The sequence below is a fragment of the Gastrolobium bilobum genome, unplaced genomic scaffold (assembly GCF_033153095.1).
Source record: "Gastrolobium bilobum isolate Gb01-03AN ecotype WA unplaced genomic scaffold, APGP_CSIRO_Gbil_v1 utg9349, whole genome shotgun sequence".
NCBI classification, from domain to species: Eukaryota; Viridiplantae; Streptophyta; class Magnoliopsida; order Fabales; family Fabaceae; genus Gastrolobium; species Gastrolobium bilobum.
This window is the reverse complement of record NW_026899515.1, coordinates 49,103-65,321: the sequence shown is the minus strand read 5'-3', so window position 1 is coordinate 65,321 and position 16,219 is coordinate 49,103. Positions and strand designations below refer to the sequence as shown.

The 16,219-nt window shown below is 31.7% G+C and overlaps 1 protein-coding gene across 1 annotated transcript; it reads left to right on the top strand.

The window, feature by feature from the left end:
• The first annotated feature begins 898 nt into the window (after nucleotides 1–898).
• LOC133290900 (DNA (cytosine-5)-methyltransferase CMT3) lies at nucleotides 899–15,792 on the top strand. The gene is made up of 21 exons (XM_061489047.1): nucleotides 899–1,183; nucleotides 4,252–4,286; nucleotides 4,429–4,528; nucleotides 5,691–5,798; nucleotides 5,905–6,024; nucleotides 6,132–6,231; nucleotides 6,314–6,528; nucleotides 6,620–6,685; nucleotides 10,437–10,688; nucleotides 10,834–10,892; nucleotides 11,332–11,398; nucleotides 11,571–11,900; nucleotides 11,979–12,047; nucleotides 12,925–13,011; nucleotides 13,126–13,213; nucleotides 13,639–13,754; nucleotides 13,857–13,961; nucleotides 14,459–14,502; nucleotides 14,622–14,691; nucleotides 15,178–15,281; nucleotides 15,493–15,792. The coding sequence occupies exons 1-21, from the start codon at nucleotides 899–901 to the stop codon at nucleotides 15,662–15,664; spliced, it is 2,592 nt and encodes an 863-aa protein (XP_061345031.1). The 3' UTR covers nucleotides 15,665–15,792.
• Nucleotides 15,793–16,219: the final 427 nt, after the last annotated feature.

Here is a 16,219-nt window from a genome sequence, read left to right as displayed (position 1 = left end):
AAGGCATGGTGTGATATATAAGACCTAATAATATAAGCTTATATTATACGTTATAAATTTTTAGTTATTTGGTGTGATCGTATAGTATAAACTTATATAGCAGAATCCCTTAATACATCAAAATAATGTATAACTTAATCAGGCCTAAGGATGTGAGATTAGATATAATAAGGGATTGATATATTAACATAGCTAACTAGCGTCATTCTCAAGAATTAATATATTAAAATAAAAATAAATTTTTCATATATTAATTTTTAAAATATTGGAGATTTATGTTTTTATAAAAATTAATTTTTTGAACACACTAATCAATATATTTTTATAAAAATTAATATCATATGACATATTTAAAAGAGTTATATAATTTTTTTATTAAAGGGTATTTTAGTCAAAAATATTTATTTTTATCCTATACAGTATTATACAATGCATTACCAAATACTGGATAATTATTATCTTATACTATACATTATCTTTTACGATATAACATCAAACAATGGATACGTTGAATAATATTAAAATTTAATCAGGTCTTATACAATAAAGTCTTATACTGTCAAATCTTATCCCACACTGCGTATCAAACAGACTCTAAATATCGTCATAATATTTTATTTTTGGGCCAGGCCGTCATGAGGCCCATGCCCAAGTCCAGCCCAATTGTAAAAACCAAAAACCCCCTTCAGCAGAAGCGACGTTTCTCAAAGAGCTGAAAGATATTCATTTAATGTAACAGCCCTTGAATTTGGCCTTCCCGCCCAATCCCTAAGTCTTCAAAATTTCAGCGCTTTCAATATATACTAATCCACTCCTCTCTCCCCCTCGCTCTCTCTCATTCTCCCTCTCTCTCTCTCTCTCTCTCTCTCTCTCTCTCTCTCTCTCTGCCTTCGCCGCCATGTCGAGCAAGCGCAAAACCAGGTCGTCCTCCTCCGCCGTCGCCGTCGCCGACGTCGATCCTAGTTCCGACCAGTCTCCGAACAAGTCCATGAAAATGGAGAACCTGATGAGTCCGGCAGCTTCACCAGCCGTCAAAGACGAACAAACAAGCTACGCCGATGCTGCTCCTTCAACAACCGATGGCAACGACAGTGACGGTGAAGAGTCTGTCGCTGTGTTTGTCGGAGATCCTGTTCCCGACGAGGATGCGAGGCTGCGCTGGCCCCAACGGTACAAGGATGAGGTAACTTTGACATTGGAACATGATGCATAAAAATGCTTTCCGTTTGGTTCTGATTTTGTACTAAAATTTGTGACAATGCCAATTAATCTGCTTGTGCATTTTTAATCATGTGTGAATGTATAAGATTTGTAAGAATTTTCTTAGATTTGTAAATGCAAATTTAGTAGAATTTTTTTTTTAATTAAAAATTTTCGTTTTTATTAATGAAGATTCAACATTGTATTATCTTCATTAAATCTGAGATCCCCTCTGCATAAGTAGCTCGCAGTATCGGTTACAAAATAAATTAGGTGCCTGAAGCTGTTCCTGGCACTGTTGTTGTTAGGATTGTTGTCAAAAACTAATGTAAAAACATTTTACGTTTTTACTAGAAATTTTGCGTGTTAAAACACAAGTAAAAACGAAAAAACTGGTAAAAATCTCACGTAAAAACGATAAAAACTTACGTTTTTACCGTACTTAAAAAACGAAATTAAAAAAAAAAGATTTACAAAAAAAAAGAAATTAAAAAAACCCAATTTTCATTTTCCTTGAATCATATGCACATTATCTTGATATTTTTTTGTTTGGATATATGTCTTTTATAATTATGTCTTATAAAGCTGTAATTATATTATAAGTTATGCTATCAGAATCATATTGTGTTTTTGGATCATTGTGTGCATTGAATAAAAAAGTGGAATTATATCCTGATGAGCGATGATCCAAAATCTGCAAAGTGTATAAAGCAGTTAGAGTAGATTGGTTATCCATTACTTGTTAGTTATCACTGTTTATAATTTTGATATTTGGGTATCAAAAATAATTTTTTTTTTTAGATAGATAAGTGACTCAACACATATGTTCATTATGTGATTTTTTTTTATATGCATATATATAATTTTGTATCTTGATCTTAAGTATTAAAATGTAGAAACTTTACGTTTTGTGTCGTTTCTATTACTCCTTTCCGTTTCTACATAAAAACTCGAGTTTGACAATATTGGTTGTTAGAATACAAGTAGTGTGTTCCCGTAGGTCTAAACTAGCCAGATAGGGGAATAACGGGGTGTGGTAAAAGTAAATTAGAGGAGAGAGGAAGGAATTTTGATGTGCAAAAAGGGGTAGCTTACGTGGGTGGCATGAAAAACATTTCTGTTTCTGAAGTTTATAGTTGGGCTGGGAGAATTCCTTCATAACTGGGAGCATTTGCTCTTTCTTTCCTTAATTTTCTGTATTTTCAGATGCTATATATCAATAGATTATCGTCTCCCTTATTTCTGTAGGAGACATTTTCCCATCAGATATTCACTAATTATTGTGATTAATTTCATTTTTTAAATTCATTTTAAAGGTTAAAGAAAATATGATATTAGAAGACTAATTTTTTGTTGCACATACATTTTCAGGGATACTTGAATATATTTATGAATGAAAGAAAATATGATGTTGCTTTTATCTTGAAAGGTTAATTTGAACATTTACTGTTAAGAGCCATAGTGGGCAGAGACTTCTGAGAAAATATCTTATCAGATTTACACTAGTCTTTCTTGAAATCTCAAGTTTCTGTATCAAATATTTATGGTGAAAGTGCAAATTATAAGTTATAAAGATTGAAAAGTTGCATGTCCTAATTTAATTACCTTAATAATATATCCTAAATTCGTGTAAGTAGTGTCTAGATTCCTGTGTACACAATTTAAGGTGAGCGTTAAATGGTTTTTTTTATTAATAAATATCTCCATAATGGATCTATAATTTTATCATTTGTGTCCTTTAACAATTGGGATTATTGCTCTGGTCTGATTAATTAGCAAATATTTTATAAGGGTTAGTAGTTGTAATGTATAACTGTATAATAAATTTGTGATTCCACAATCGGCACTTTGAGTATGGAGCATTGTATTGATTTTCTTATTAAGGGTGAAAATGGTAAGCTGCAGCACCATGCAATGAAAAAGGGCGATTCATTCCTCTAGGCATATAGTTTGTGTACTGTCTTCGTCTTGCACTCTTTATTCTCATTCTTAAAATGTTTGAGTACTGTGTTCTTTGTATGCTATGTTTTATATTTAAGGTTGCATACATTAAATCGAATTGGTTGTGCCACTGTGATGCAAAATTCTTATTTCGACGTTACGGAGGTTGGGATAAATGAAGATTAAGGACTGCGTGGTTTGTTTTTAGTTTTTAATTTGTATTAATATGTTTTGGTCAATAATTATAATTTTTTTTATTATTATTATCATTAGTTTTCCGGGCATCATATTTTTATACCAGCGTAAAAATAAGAAGTTTTGCACTTAATTTTAATTATTGATCCACTTGTATCCAATGACTCACGTTATTAAAAAAATTAAAACTATTAGATTTAAGTGGGATTGACGATCAAAATTGAGAGTATAATTTACACTGGTATAAAATGATATGACTCTTAAATTTTTATTTTTTTAAAAGTTTGTAATTATTAAAATTTTAATATTTTTCTTTTTCTATTTTTTTTAAATGTTAGTAAAAAGAATAAAATAAAAAAGGATTTTTTAATTATAAATTAGCAAAAAATAAAAACCAAAAACAAAAATGGAAACCGTTTGATTTTGATGAAATAAAAAGGATTTAATATTTCTATAGCAAATCTAGATAATTTATTTACATTTACTCTCAAAATGATCTTGTTCTGAGTTGAAAAATTATAATGAGAAATACTATTATAACTCTGAAATAAATTATAATTACAAAAATATCTTGATTTTCGTTTCAAAACGGTGTCATTTTAGACTTAATGTAAATAATTTATCTATATTGACCGCATAAAAAGTAAATCCAAATAAAAATTATCAAATTCATTAAGTGATATAATAAAATTTTATTAGATAAGCGCGATAAATTTTTCTCAAACTTACAGTATAATAAAATTAAAATTTAATTACAAATATGTTAGCATAATTTCATTTTGTTTTTATTATGTTTTGTCCTCAAAGCTTACTGTCTCGTATTAACAAACTTAAAACTCGTAATTAGTATTTTGTGATTGATCTCTTGTTAAGTCCAACTCGAGTTTTTTAATTTTAGTTTTTTCTTGGTTTTAGAAAAAGCAGAAATCAGCTGGGGCAAAATCAAACAGGTACATAGCTCGTTTGGAGAACTAAGCTTTGACATTTTTAATTTCCGTGTCACTTTCCTTTTCTTAGGATCTTCTCGTGATAATGTTTTCTGTAAATAAATTTTTCAATCTTGTGATATACTTTTGATGTTCTTATGCATAGTAGCGATGACGAGGAGATTCTTCAAGCGCGATGTCACTACACTCAGGCAGAAGTGGATGGGTGTACGCTTTACAAACTTTACGATGATGCCCATGTAAAAGTGAGTTCAAATATATTTACTATTGTATTATCATGCAGCACATGCAGTCAAAATATATATGCTCCAAACTAGTCTCTCAAGTTGAAATGATTTGTCATTGTGTCATTGCTTGATTCTCTTATATGGGATCCTAGTTGTGCTGAAAGTTTAAAATCAGTTTATGAAGAGAATTACTATATACATGATCTAGGCTGTGAAAGATATACCGATAATTTACGGTCAGGTAATAATATTTGAAATATGATTCCAACGAAATTAAAATAGGTATTAATTTGAAATTTGTCAAATGGCTTAACTGGTAAAATCCTTTGTTCGTGACTGCAAGGATTTAGGATCAATTTATGCCTTTACTCGTCTCCATCTTGGGTGTAGTTTGTGCATGTTGGTGTGTCTTCCTGTATGGTATTAGTGAGTCATTTATTAGTTGTTATCTAAGGGGTTTCATAGATCGAATTTCAAATTATTGCCATTTTGAATACCTTAAAGACTGCAATATAGAAGCTGCAATTACCATTTTGGACCGCATGTTTATGTGACTAAATTGCAAGAGGTGTCGCTCATGCTATGCCACAATTGGACAGGGTTGGCTTGGAAGTTCTGTGTTCATAATCATACATATATCGTTTCCCAAAATCATTGCCATTATCATTTTCAATCATTGTTGTATCACTTTTGCTGCTAATTTGGCTTTGTGCCGTGGTCATCATAGGATTGGAAGTGTTGGCTTGGTCAATGTTCATGTCACTAGTATAATAAGCTGGGTTAGTACATATGGCTACAAGGCAAAAATACATCAGACGCGGATGCTTTATTATCTTGCGGAATTTTCAGTCTTTTATATATCTATATACGTGTGTGCGTGAGCGCGTTAATTCCAAACATTGTATTACAGAAAGAATTAATTTTGTGCTTGTCGTGTGTAGATTTAGATATTACATAAATACACACTGTTCTTTCTATAAAAATGCAAATCTATGCACAATACTAATTCTTTCTGTAACAAAACGAAACTAATGTTACAAAAAAACTAGAATATTTATAAATCATTGAAAGAGATATGCACGATTCCTTTTATATTAATCTAAATTTATGCAACGTACTGCGTACATGCACGATACCAATTCTTTTTGTAATAATGTGATTGATACTTTTTAATATTCAGGCAGAGGAAGGAGAAGACTATTATATTTGTAAGATTGTAGAGATGTTTGAGGCAGTTGATGGGGGATTGCATTTCACGGCACAATGGTATTATAGGGCAAAGGACACTGTAAGTTACATTTTTTTTTGTTTCTTTTTAGATCTTATGTGATGCTCAACCATAACAATTATTGGATGGTAATTTATTGAGTTTGGATCACTCTCATATCTTGCAGGTCATTAAAGACCTTGCATATCTTATTGAACCAAAGCGAGTTTTCTTTTCAGAAGTCCAGGATGACAACCCATTGGATTGTCTTGTTGAAAAGCTAAACATTGCAAGAATACAACTAAATGTATGTTAGCAGTTTATGATTATCTTTCGTATTGCTTTCTTAAGTTTTTTATGGTAGTTATTATAATTGTATTTCTAGAATTTTGTAATAATTAAGTTTGATTGCAGGTAGATTTGGATGCAAAGAAGGAAACCGTTCCACCTTGTGATTATTACTGTGATACACAATATCTATTACCGTACTCTACATTTGTTAACTTACCATCAGGTTTTATTTTATCTTTGCTTTTTTATTTGCAATTGTTGTTTTTTAATTTTTAGTTGCTTCTCATTTTTGGTTAATAATACAGAAAGTAGGGAAGCTGCTAGTGAGACGTCATCAACAATATCTTCTGAGATTGATGTGAATGGAAGATCTGAGGTGAACTCTCAAGTTGAGGAAGCGTTTTATCCTGAAGAAAATAAAGAACCAGAGTTGAAGTTACTAGACTTATATTGTGGTTGTGGAGCAATGTCAACTGGTTTGTGCTTTGGTGGGATTTTGTCTGGTTTGAACCTTATTACAGTGAGTTCTTTGCTTCTTTGTTGTAAAGCAATTCATTTTTCTTTGTTTATGCTTATTTTGATATAATGTTAACTTTTCTTTTTCGCAATAGAAATGGGCGGTGGACTTGAATAAACATGCTTGTGAAACTCTTAAATTAAATCATCCCGAAACAGAGGTAAATCTTTGTGTTTCTTTCTTTGTATATATGTATGTATGTTAAATTTTGTGTTAGCACCCTTCTTATTTTGCAGTGAATAAAATTGTTATAATACATAATTTATATCCACAGACACACGCAGAGAGAGAGAGAGAGAGAGAGATATAAAAAAAAAAACACTCCCCGTTAAACCTGACTAGCGAGTGTGGGGTGGAGGAAATTCTTGTACGCAGTTTTACCCTTGCATAATTGCAAAGAGGCTCTTTTCCTGGATGTAAAGAACCTTGGGATACACTACTCCAAAAGCTAGCTCAAAGGGTGGGAGTGCCCAAGGTCTTATAAACTCCACATTAGTTGCTCATACAACCAATGTTGGACTATATATCTCAACACTGGATTCGAACCCATGACCTTTCAGTCATGAAGGAACAGTTTTATCACTGATCCAGTTCGCTCCCCAGATATATATATATATATATATATATATATATATATATATTTAAAATGAACAAAATTTGTAAGGTTTTGAAACTTGCATGACTTGGTTATTTGTCAGTTATGTACTTATAGTGTGGGTGTGACATTAATCATTACATTCTTAAAATATATATATTTTGAGGATAGCTTTTAACTTAGTGAAGTTGAAATCCCTAGAATTCTACCCTAATAGCACTCTTGTTTTTGCCAATTAACAGAATGTCATTATGTTATTTTCCTTTGTCTATTATTATCCATTTCTCATTATGTTTATAGCTCAGTGGTTTTTCTTGTTTTCTTTACCAATGGTTTAAATTACTACTTAAAGGTTCAACCACTCAAAATTATGTGTTTCCTTTCTGGCTTCAAGGCGCTGTCTCAGCAATGTTGAGAAGATTATGTTTTGCTGAGAAGATTGTTTTTCAAACAGATTCCTGATGCATTTAAAAGCCTTTGTGAAATAGTAATCTTAAGTTTTACATAAATAAATTAATTTTCATCATGGAGGCTATATACCGTGAGGTTAAAAGAAAGGAGTTGATGTCAAATTTTATGTAGATTTGAGGGATATGTATGATGGGGCAATCATCAGTCATGAAGACTGATAATAAAATATATTTTTTAATAGATTTGCAGTTGAACTTGCACTAAGGGTTGGTTTTGAGGGGTACATTTTAAATCATCCTTTTTGTGTTTGGAATTTTTGGTTGCCTTCATGTGCGAGAAAGCTTGATAGTTTCAATGTCAACAAATATCAAACTATCTTTTAAGAAAGAATTCATATCACGTGTATTTGTAAATATTCAATCAGTAATTTACGCATGATATTGATTTTTTCAGTAATAAAAATAAACGAATTTATTTGTAAATTTTTGATAGAATATTTACAAATATGCACATTTTTTTAATAATTTAGATGCATGCACGATATCAATTCTTTTAATAGTATTCTATAATTATCTATGCACTAAGCACATATAATACCCATTTTTTCTGTAGTAATTTCTATTTTTTAACAACTGACCTTAGAGAGGAAATTAGAAAGGAAATAAATAAAGATTCTGAAAGAAACCTATTTAAACAAGATGTTCTAAATGTCCTTTTTGTTAGGAATGTGACTTTGGCATTAAAAAGAGGATGAATTGAGTATTATAAAGCCCTCTTTTTGCTTTTAAATTAACATTTCATATAATCTTTGACATGTAAAAGTTATTAATACATTCAAGCAATCCATAATATACAATCTGCCACAAAAATCATATAATCTACAGTAGTACATATTAGATATTAAAAAAGAAATTAAAGTGCCGAATATAAAAGAGTTAAGGGATAAAAGATTGCAAACTAAGATTTATCCTGGTTCAGTCACCACCACTTGTAACCTATATTCAGATTGCAAACTTTTCAACAATTCTTCCATTATAGGCCAAGCTTCACGGGTGTTTGACAAACTTCTATAACCTCCAAGTTTCTGGGTGCTTAGAAATCTTACAATTTATTAAACTTCACAGGTGCAAAGACTTTATAATCTTTAAGTTTCTCAGGTGCTTAAAAACCTTACAATATGATTTTTATAATAGAAGAATGAAGATAAAATGATAACTCTCTCAAAGAGCAAGTATACAAGTCAACACTCTAAGTGAGTATGATAAATTTGCAAGAATGAGCTCAAGATTGATGGATTTGTGTATATGACCTCAATGAATGTTCGTTAAACTTTTTTTACTCTCAAAATACTCTCTTAAAATCTGTACCAATGATGTCCCATATGTTTAAGAACCGTTGAAGTGTATATTCAGTGATTTTATTAAAAATTTGTTGTTTATAGCCCTTATATGTGATCTAGATGCAAGGTATTCAAATATTTGCTCTCCTCCAGAAAAGTATTCAAATACTTCATGGAGTATTCAAAAACTTTCTTGACAACAAGTGAAAAATGGCTAGAAATGTATTTTTTACACTTCTTTTCACTTTCAAATGCTTCCTAATATTATAGGAGTATATAATTTGGCTCTTGGAAAGATGTTTATAAGGGTATGACATGTTCAAAACATGCTAAAAGCATGTTAAATTCATTTTTGTAATCTCCTTAACTTTAATGTATGAATTTCATAAATGTAAACAAATTTGATTTACAAAACCATTTCATGCACATTCTTGGCTCTTGTAAAATGAATTCTCACATTTAACACTTGTTGTATATTTTCTTTTGTTAGAAAAGCATGTCAAGATGATTTGTATAAGAGTTGTGCGATTTTGAGGGATTATGCAATGTTGAAATCATGCAATATAATTTAATATATAACCTTATAGTTAAATTTAAGTCCTAAAAGTATAATTTAATAAGAACATGGACTTAGCTTATTGCGTTGATTCTTGGATTTTGATCTTCACTTGAACTTGATGCTTGATTTGTTGGTTTTGCAATACTTTAATGCTTTATTGGATTTGGTCATTTTTAATCATGACTTGTGTGATAAAGCTTTTCTTTAAGGTTGTCTATGGTTTGTACCTTTGAATTTGGTTTTGCTCCTCTCGTATTCTTCGGTTCTTCCTTGTTGCTCTCGATCCATTGCTAGCTTTCTTCCTAGCTTATCTATGTTATTGTCACTTTAATATCCCATTCCCCTTCTTGTGTGGCTCCATAATTTATTTTCAATTTCCACACATGGTTGTGCTTTTTGCTCTTGATAAATGCTTTTTCTTTTTTGGTTACAATGGTGGCACTTAGGTTCAAACCCATGGTCTCTTGAAAACTACCTAAACTCCTCACGAATAGACTTTCTAGTGGCTTTGCTTTTTTCCTTTTGTTATTATCAAAACATACCTTGTATCCACACTTTTGCTAAGAGATATAATAATAAAACCATTTATATGCCTTTATTTAATAGCTTAAACTTTTGGGGGAGATGATTTCATAACATGGTATTAGAGCCTTTGATTGAGTGATCTAGAATTCGATCTTTGTTGTCTCACTCTTTTAGTGTAAAAAATGAAAGTTGAATTTAAGCATAAGGTAATAAAAAAAATAGGCCTTTGGAATATCCTCGCTTAAAATCCTAAAGGGATTTTCAGGCGAAACGAAATGGTAAGAGATATGACAAAACTATTCATGTACCTTTATCCAAGTGACACCTTTAATCTAATGTTGTTTTCCTAAAAAGGGTTTTTCTTTTTTTAAATAACAATGAAAAGTAAGGGATGCGCTTACCTCAACGTTACTATCTTTTTAAGTGTCAGCTTTTATTTCTTTTTGGATCTGAATTCCTATACTGTTTATGCTTCTAATCAGGTTAGAAATGAAGCTGCCGAAAATTTCCTCTCACTATTGAAGGAGTGGGAGAAGCTATGTAGTTACTTCTCTTTAGTCCAAAACAAGGTGCCACATAATTATTATATGGATCTTTTTACTTCGGATGAGGATGATGATGCCGGCAGTGAAGAGAATGTGGAAGAGGATGAAGAAGTGTTTGAGGTGTCAGAAGTCCTTGCTGTACGTTATGGTGATCCGAAACGGGAAAAAGAGCAAGGGTTATACTTTAAGGTTGTTATTGTTTTGCTTCTGGCTTCTTTCTTATCCAGCTACTAGCCTACTACAGTAACTAATAATTTCCCTAACTTATTATTATTATTATTTTTGTCTGGCTAGTATTATTTTCAATATTTTTGCTTTGTTTATGTCTATGTAGGTTAGTTGGAAGGGTCATGGATCTGATGAAGACTCTTGGGAACCAATTGAAGGTCTAAGGTAAGCTACAATATTTCCAAACTGTCCATCTGCCTTATACAACTTATTCTTGCAAACTCTTGGAAGGGAGAATTTAGTTTAATTACATAGCAAAAATAACAAGCAGGGGTTTTAATTTAATTAGGTAAAATGTTATATTTTGATGTAAATGATAGTTAACGTATTATGGATTTGATATTTTTTGATATTCGACATGGCATCCACATTTTATTTCAATTTTTCATCTTTGTTGTGTTCTCTTCCATATTGGTGTAGTTGAATTTTTTTCTCTACATTTTTTTTTTGGAATTAGCTGGGGATTTTAAATTTTGGGACTCATTTATTATTTTGGCTGATTTTAGTAGTTCTATCCTATTGAAATTCCTACATACAATGAGCTGTTGTGTCGTTAATCAGTTGAGTTGAAACTTTGCTGATATAAATATTGTCTCTGCAACAGTAATTGCAAGGAAAGGATAAAGGAATTTGTTTCTCGAGGCTTCAAGTCAAACATCCTACCTTTGCCTGTAAGTTCTGGTTGATTTTGATAAAGTATGTCCTTAGAAGTCATGTTCATGCTACATAAGTTTCAAGCTTTTCCCTATCGATAGGGAGATGATGATTTTGATAAATGAATCTAACTACTTAATTGTGCTATGTATTTAACTTTTCAAATTTGTCGTTCCTGTTGTTGTGTAGGGAGGTGTTGATGTAATATGTGGTGGACCACCTTGTCAAGGCATTAGTGGTTTCAACCGGTTTCGGAACAAAGAGAACCCCTTGGATGATGAGAAGAACAAACAACTAGTTGTTTTTATGGATATTGTTCAGTACCTTCATCCCAAATTTGCATTGATGGAAAATGTGGTTGATATTGTAAAATTTGCTAATGGCTTTCTTGGGAGATATGCATTGGGCCGCCTCCTTCAAATGAATTATCAAACTCGTATGGGAATTATGGCTGCCGGATCTTTCGGGCTTCCTCAATTTCGCTTGCGGGTCTTCATATGGGGGGCGGCACCTTCTGAGGTACATTTATATTTATTCTTATTACGTTTTTGTTTTTATCTATTTTTGTATTAAATTGTATTTCTTTATGTGGTGCAGAAGCTGCCTCAGTTCCCACTTCCAACTCATGAGGTTATTGTAAGGGGTGTTATTCCATTGGAATTTGAGGTATGTGTAAATTTGATAAATTACCTATCATCATATTTCGAATTAGTTGTAATTTTGATGCATAGTAGTTCGAAGCACAACATTTTGCATTTGTGTGAGGTGGCATAATCTTAATGTAGGTGTATGAAAAAAAAAGTGTGGTCAACTTAACTGTAATCAAATGTTGAAAATTGTGTGTAGATGTGGAATGGTGCGTGTGAGTAACTTTATTCTTTCAATTGTTAAGAGTGAGATATTTAATAGAGGGCATGTGGATATTCATTGTGATTTGTGAACAAGTGGGGCCCAATGTTTTTTGATATCTTCATTTTCATTCTACTTCATTGTTTGTATTTTATCGTTCTTATCTAAGATTTTATAAGTATATAAGATTGTTCGTTTTCTTAGTAAAAATGGTATACTAGTTAAGGTCTTAAATTATGGATCACATCATATGATGCAGTCTTAACATCCCAGTTGCGGTGGCTGTCACAATCGCATTATGCCTTCATTGCCATCAGCTGCCATCTGCATGCAACAATGGCAATGCAACCATGATCGCAGCCTTAATTTTGGGGCACAAAAAAAAAATAGTTATTGGAAGTTGTATGCTTACTTTCAAATATAATGGTGAAATACAACCTTAAAACAGTTCATGCATTTTTTTAAGAAACTTAGTGATGAGGACAAAAGTTATATGATTTCAATGTCATTGGCTATTAAAAGCCTAATTTTGATGCTTAAGTCCACGAATTAAATGTGCGAGTTAACACTCATTTTTTAAGAGTATGACATGTTTTTTTTTTTCTAGTTCTTTAAAACCCTACCGGAAGGAATGATGAGTATAAGAACACATTATTTGTCAACTATAATATTTGTTTGTCTACAATGGTTACAGATAAACACAGTTGCATATGATGAAGGACATGATGTTAAGCTGCAAAAAAAGCTTTTACTGGAAGATGCTATTTCTGACCTTCCTCCGGTATATTTTATTATTGTTGTTACTGCCTTTTCTTTATCTCCTCGCTCCCCCCTGCTATGTTTGTTTGGTGTTAGTTTATTTATTGATGATTGTTATTTTAACAAATGTGTTTAGGTTGAGAATAATGAAGGTCGAGATGAGATAAAATATGACAAACCTGCCCAGACTGAGTTCCAGCAATTTATTAGATTAAGCAAAAGTGGTAATGCATTATTAAATGCTTATGTTTTTGTGTTATAAGATCATTCATATACCTTCACTTTTATGGTTCATGCTTTTAGAAGAGTTAGTTCTGAACATATGGTATAAGGATCATTTGGGTTGAATAGTCAAGAATTTGATGATTGTTGTCTATATTCTTCTAATAGAAGTTAAATTTTAGCATAAGTTTGAATAGGCTTATGCATTGTACATTACATGCTTCAGTTCTCAAGGTGTCTTGCTTGAGGGGATGAGTTTGGACAGTAAATACTTAAACTTGTATAGAAGTATTGTTCTCTTCTATTTCAATCATTTGCAGCACGCACATAAATGCAAAATATGATGATTCTGACACTATCTGTTAGCTTTTCATGTAGATATATGTTACAAACTATGAGATTAGTAATATATTTAAGGAATGTGCAGAAATGTTGGGTTTATCAACTAGAACAACATCATCAAAGTCTCTGCTTCATGATCATCGTCCACTAGAATTAAATGCGGATGATTTTCAACGTGTGTGTCAGATCCCAAAAAAGAAGGTTTTTGTTCATCATCATTCAGCATTTAATTGCCGCAGAACAGTGCTATTATGTGATGTTTCTATGTTTAATTTGTTATTGACGATTATTTATTGCAACCAGGGTGGATGCTTCAGAGATTTACCAGGTGTTCTTGTGCGACCTGATAACAAGGTTGAATGGGATCCTGAGGTGAAACGTGTATATTTGGATTCAGGAAAACCATTGGTAATAAGGCTTTTAACTTTTATATATATATATATATATATATATAGGGAAAATACTTTCTCCTTTAATAGGAGAATTGTTTTCTCATGTTAGTGAGAGATCGTTTTGCGTGCAATATTTTTTTCATTTTTTATTTTTTGTTTATAGTGGGACCCATTTGAATTATATATGTGTAGGAATTTTTTTAACCTCATGTTAAATGAAAAATGCAAAGCCCGTATATATATATATATCTCCTTCAGGCATCCCTTTTTTTTAACTATATTTTAAGAGCTCGAAGAGCATATATGTATTTGACTAGAAAGAGGAAATGCGTACCGATACATGGGTTGTCAAAATGTGAAATGGATTTGAAAATAACCGTCTACACTCGCTATTGACTACCATCTTGTCAATGCATATTCATGAATTTGTTAGAATTTCCTTCACAAATCGGCATTTTTCATATTTTGAATTCTTATACACATTTCTTTATGTTGCTTCAAATCTTATCACAGGTTCCGGATTATGCCATGTCTTTTACGAATGGAACATCGTCGAAGTAAGTTTTTCGTATAATAATTTGGGTTCAAAGTACTAATGCTCTAGCTGAATGCCTATATAGTACTATTTAGCAGATAATTTTCTCTAGAAATGCTTTATGCCTATATTTTTTTTTAGACCTTTTGCTCGGTTATGGTGGGATGAAACCGTTCCAACCGTTGTGACAAGAGCAGAACCTCATAATCAGGTATGTTATTTTCTATTGAAATTTATTTTCGTGGATGAACATATTTTATCAATATTGTTATGTAGAAATTAATTATATCAATTTAATTTGACAAACATCAAGTTTCAGACAATCTCATCTCCATGTATTTTACTATGATTCTGTTAGCGAAACTGGGCCTTTTAAGTGAAATGGTGTTATTACAAGTATTACTCATTAACAGAGTTATATTAACATCAACAATACTTATTATTTCAAAGTTCAAACTAGTTGGGGTTGGTTCATTAATAGAGATATATCTACCAAAAAAAAGTTATATTAAAATAGGTAGAGGGATGCAAATATTAGGGTATGATTTTTAAATTTTTAGTTATGTGCTTTATTAATAATTACAAAATGATCATTTTGTTTTCACTTTTTTTTTGTAAGTTTTTTTTTTTCTTATCATGAGGTTGCACTTTATAATGAACATTTTATGTAGCATGCCAAATTTGTATGTTTTATTAGGCAATTTTGCATCCGGAGCAAGACAGAGTGTTGTCAATTCGTGAAAATGCAAGACTTCAAGGTTTTCCAGATTTTTATAAGCTGCTTGGACCTGTCAAAGAAAGGTAACTCCAATGTTCTTATTTTTGCTCTTACGGTTTATGTTCACGTTAGGAGGTGGAAAATCCAGTCACTTCTGTTAAGAAGTCGTGAGGGGCTTGTATATCTTAAAATTTATTGTTGTGTTGTGAAAAAATTTGAGTGAGCAGCCACTGTTAAACATCTGTTTTGTCGTTTTTTTGGTATGAACTTTTTAGTCCGAAATTGATGTTTCAGGTACATTCAAGTTGGGAATGCAGTTGCAGTTCCAGTAGCTCGAGCTTTAGGGTACTCACTAGGCCTTGCGTTTCAAGGTTCTGCAGGTGATGGGCCATTATATAAATTACCTGATAAATTTCCCATGATTAGGGAACGGGTTTCTTCCGTATCATCCGAAGATGCTGTGTAATGTAACTTAAAGTGTAATGTAACTTAAGTTTACTTGTATTTGTACAATTATAATTCATTACCCGCCAAAGCAAGAATTGTATGATCAGGATTGTAGTTCCAATTCTTCATCTTCTTGCTTGGTTAGGGATGGGCATGTGTTTGTCTGTGTCCTGTTGTATTATCATATTTTCCTCCAGCTACAATGCTGAAAACTTAAATGATTAGTTTTGCTTCATCGTAAGGGCAAGCAATAAGGTTTTGCTTTTTGCTATGCTATGAAATAAGAGAATCACCGAGAAAATTGTGGTAACTAGAAGTGGAATAACGATCTAGAGGATCTCCAACCTAGTAGGCATTGGAATAGCTTACACAACATTGGTTTAGTTGATATAAGTGTAGACGATGGAAAGAGTATACCTTTAATATTTTTTATATAATGGATGATGCGAAGATCAATAGCCTAAGGGGTGGAGTGAGGGATACAATAAACTTAACAAAGGGTCTATTGGATGTCTAGGATGTAAGATTTCTCATGTCACCATTTTATAATCATGTATTTTGACGTGTATATAGT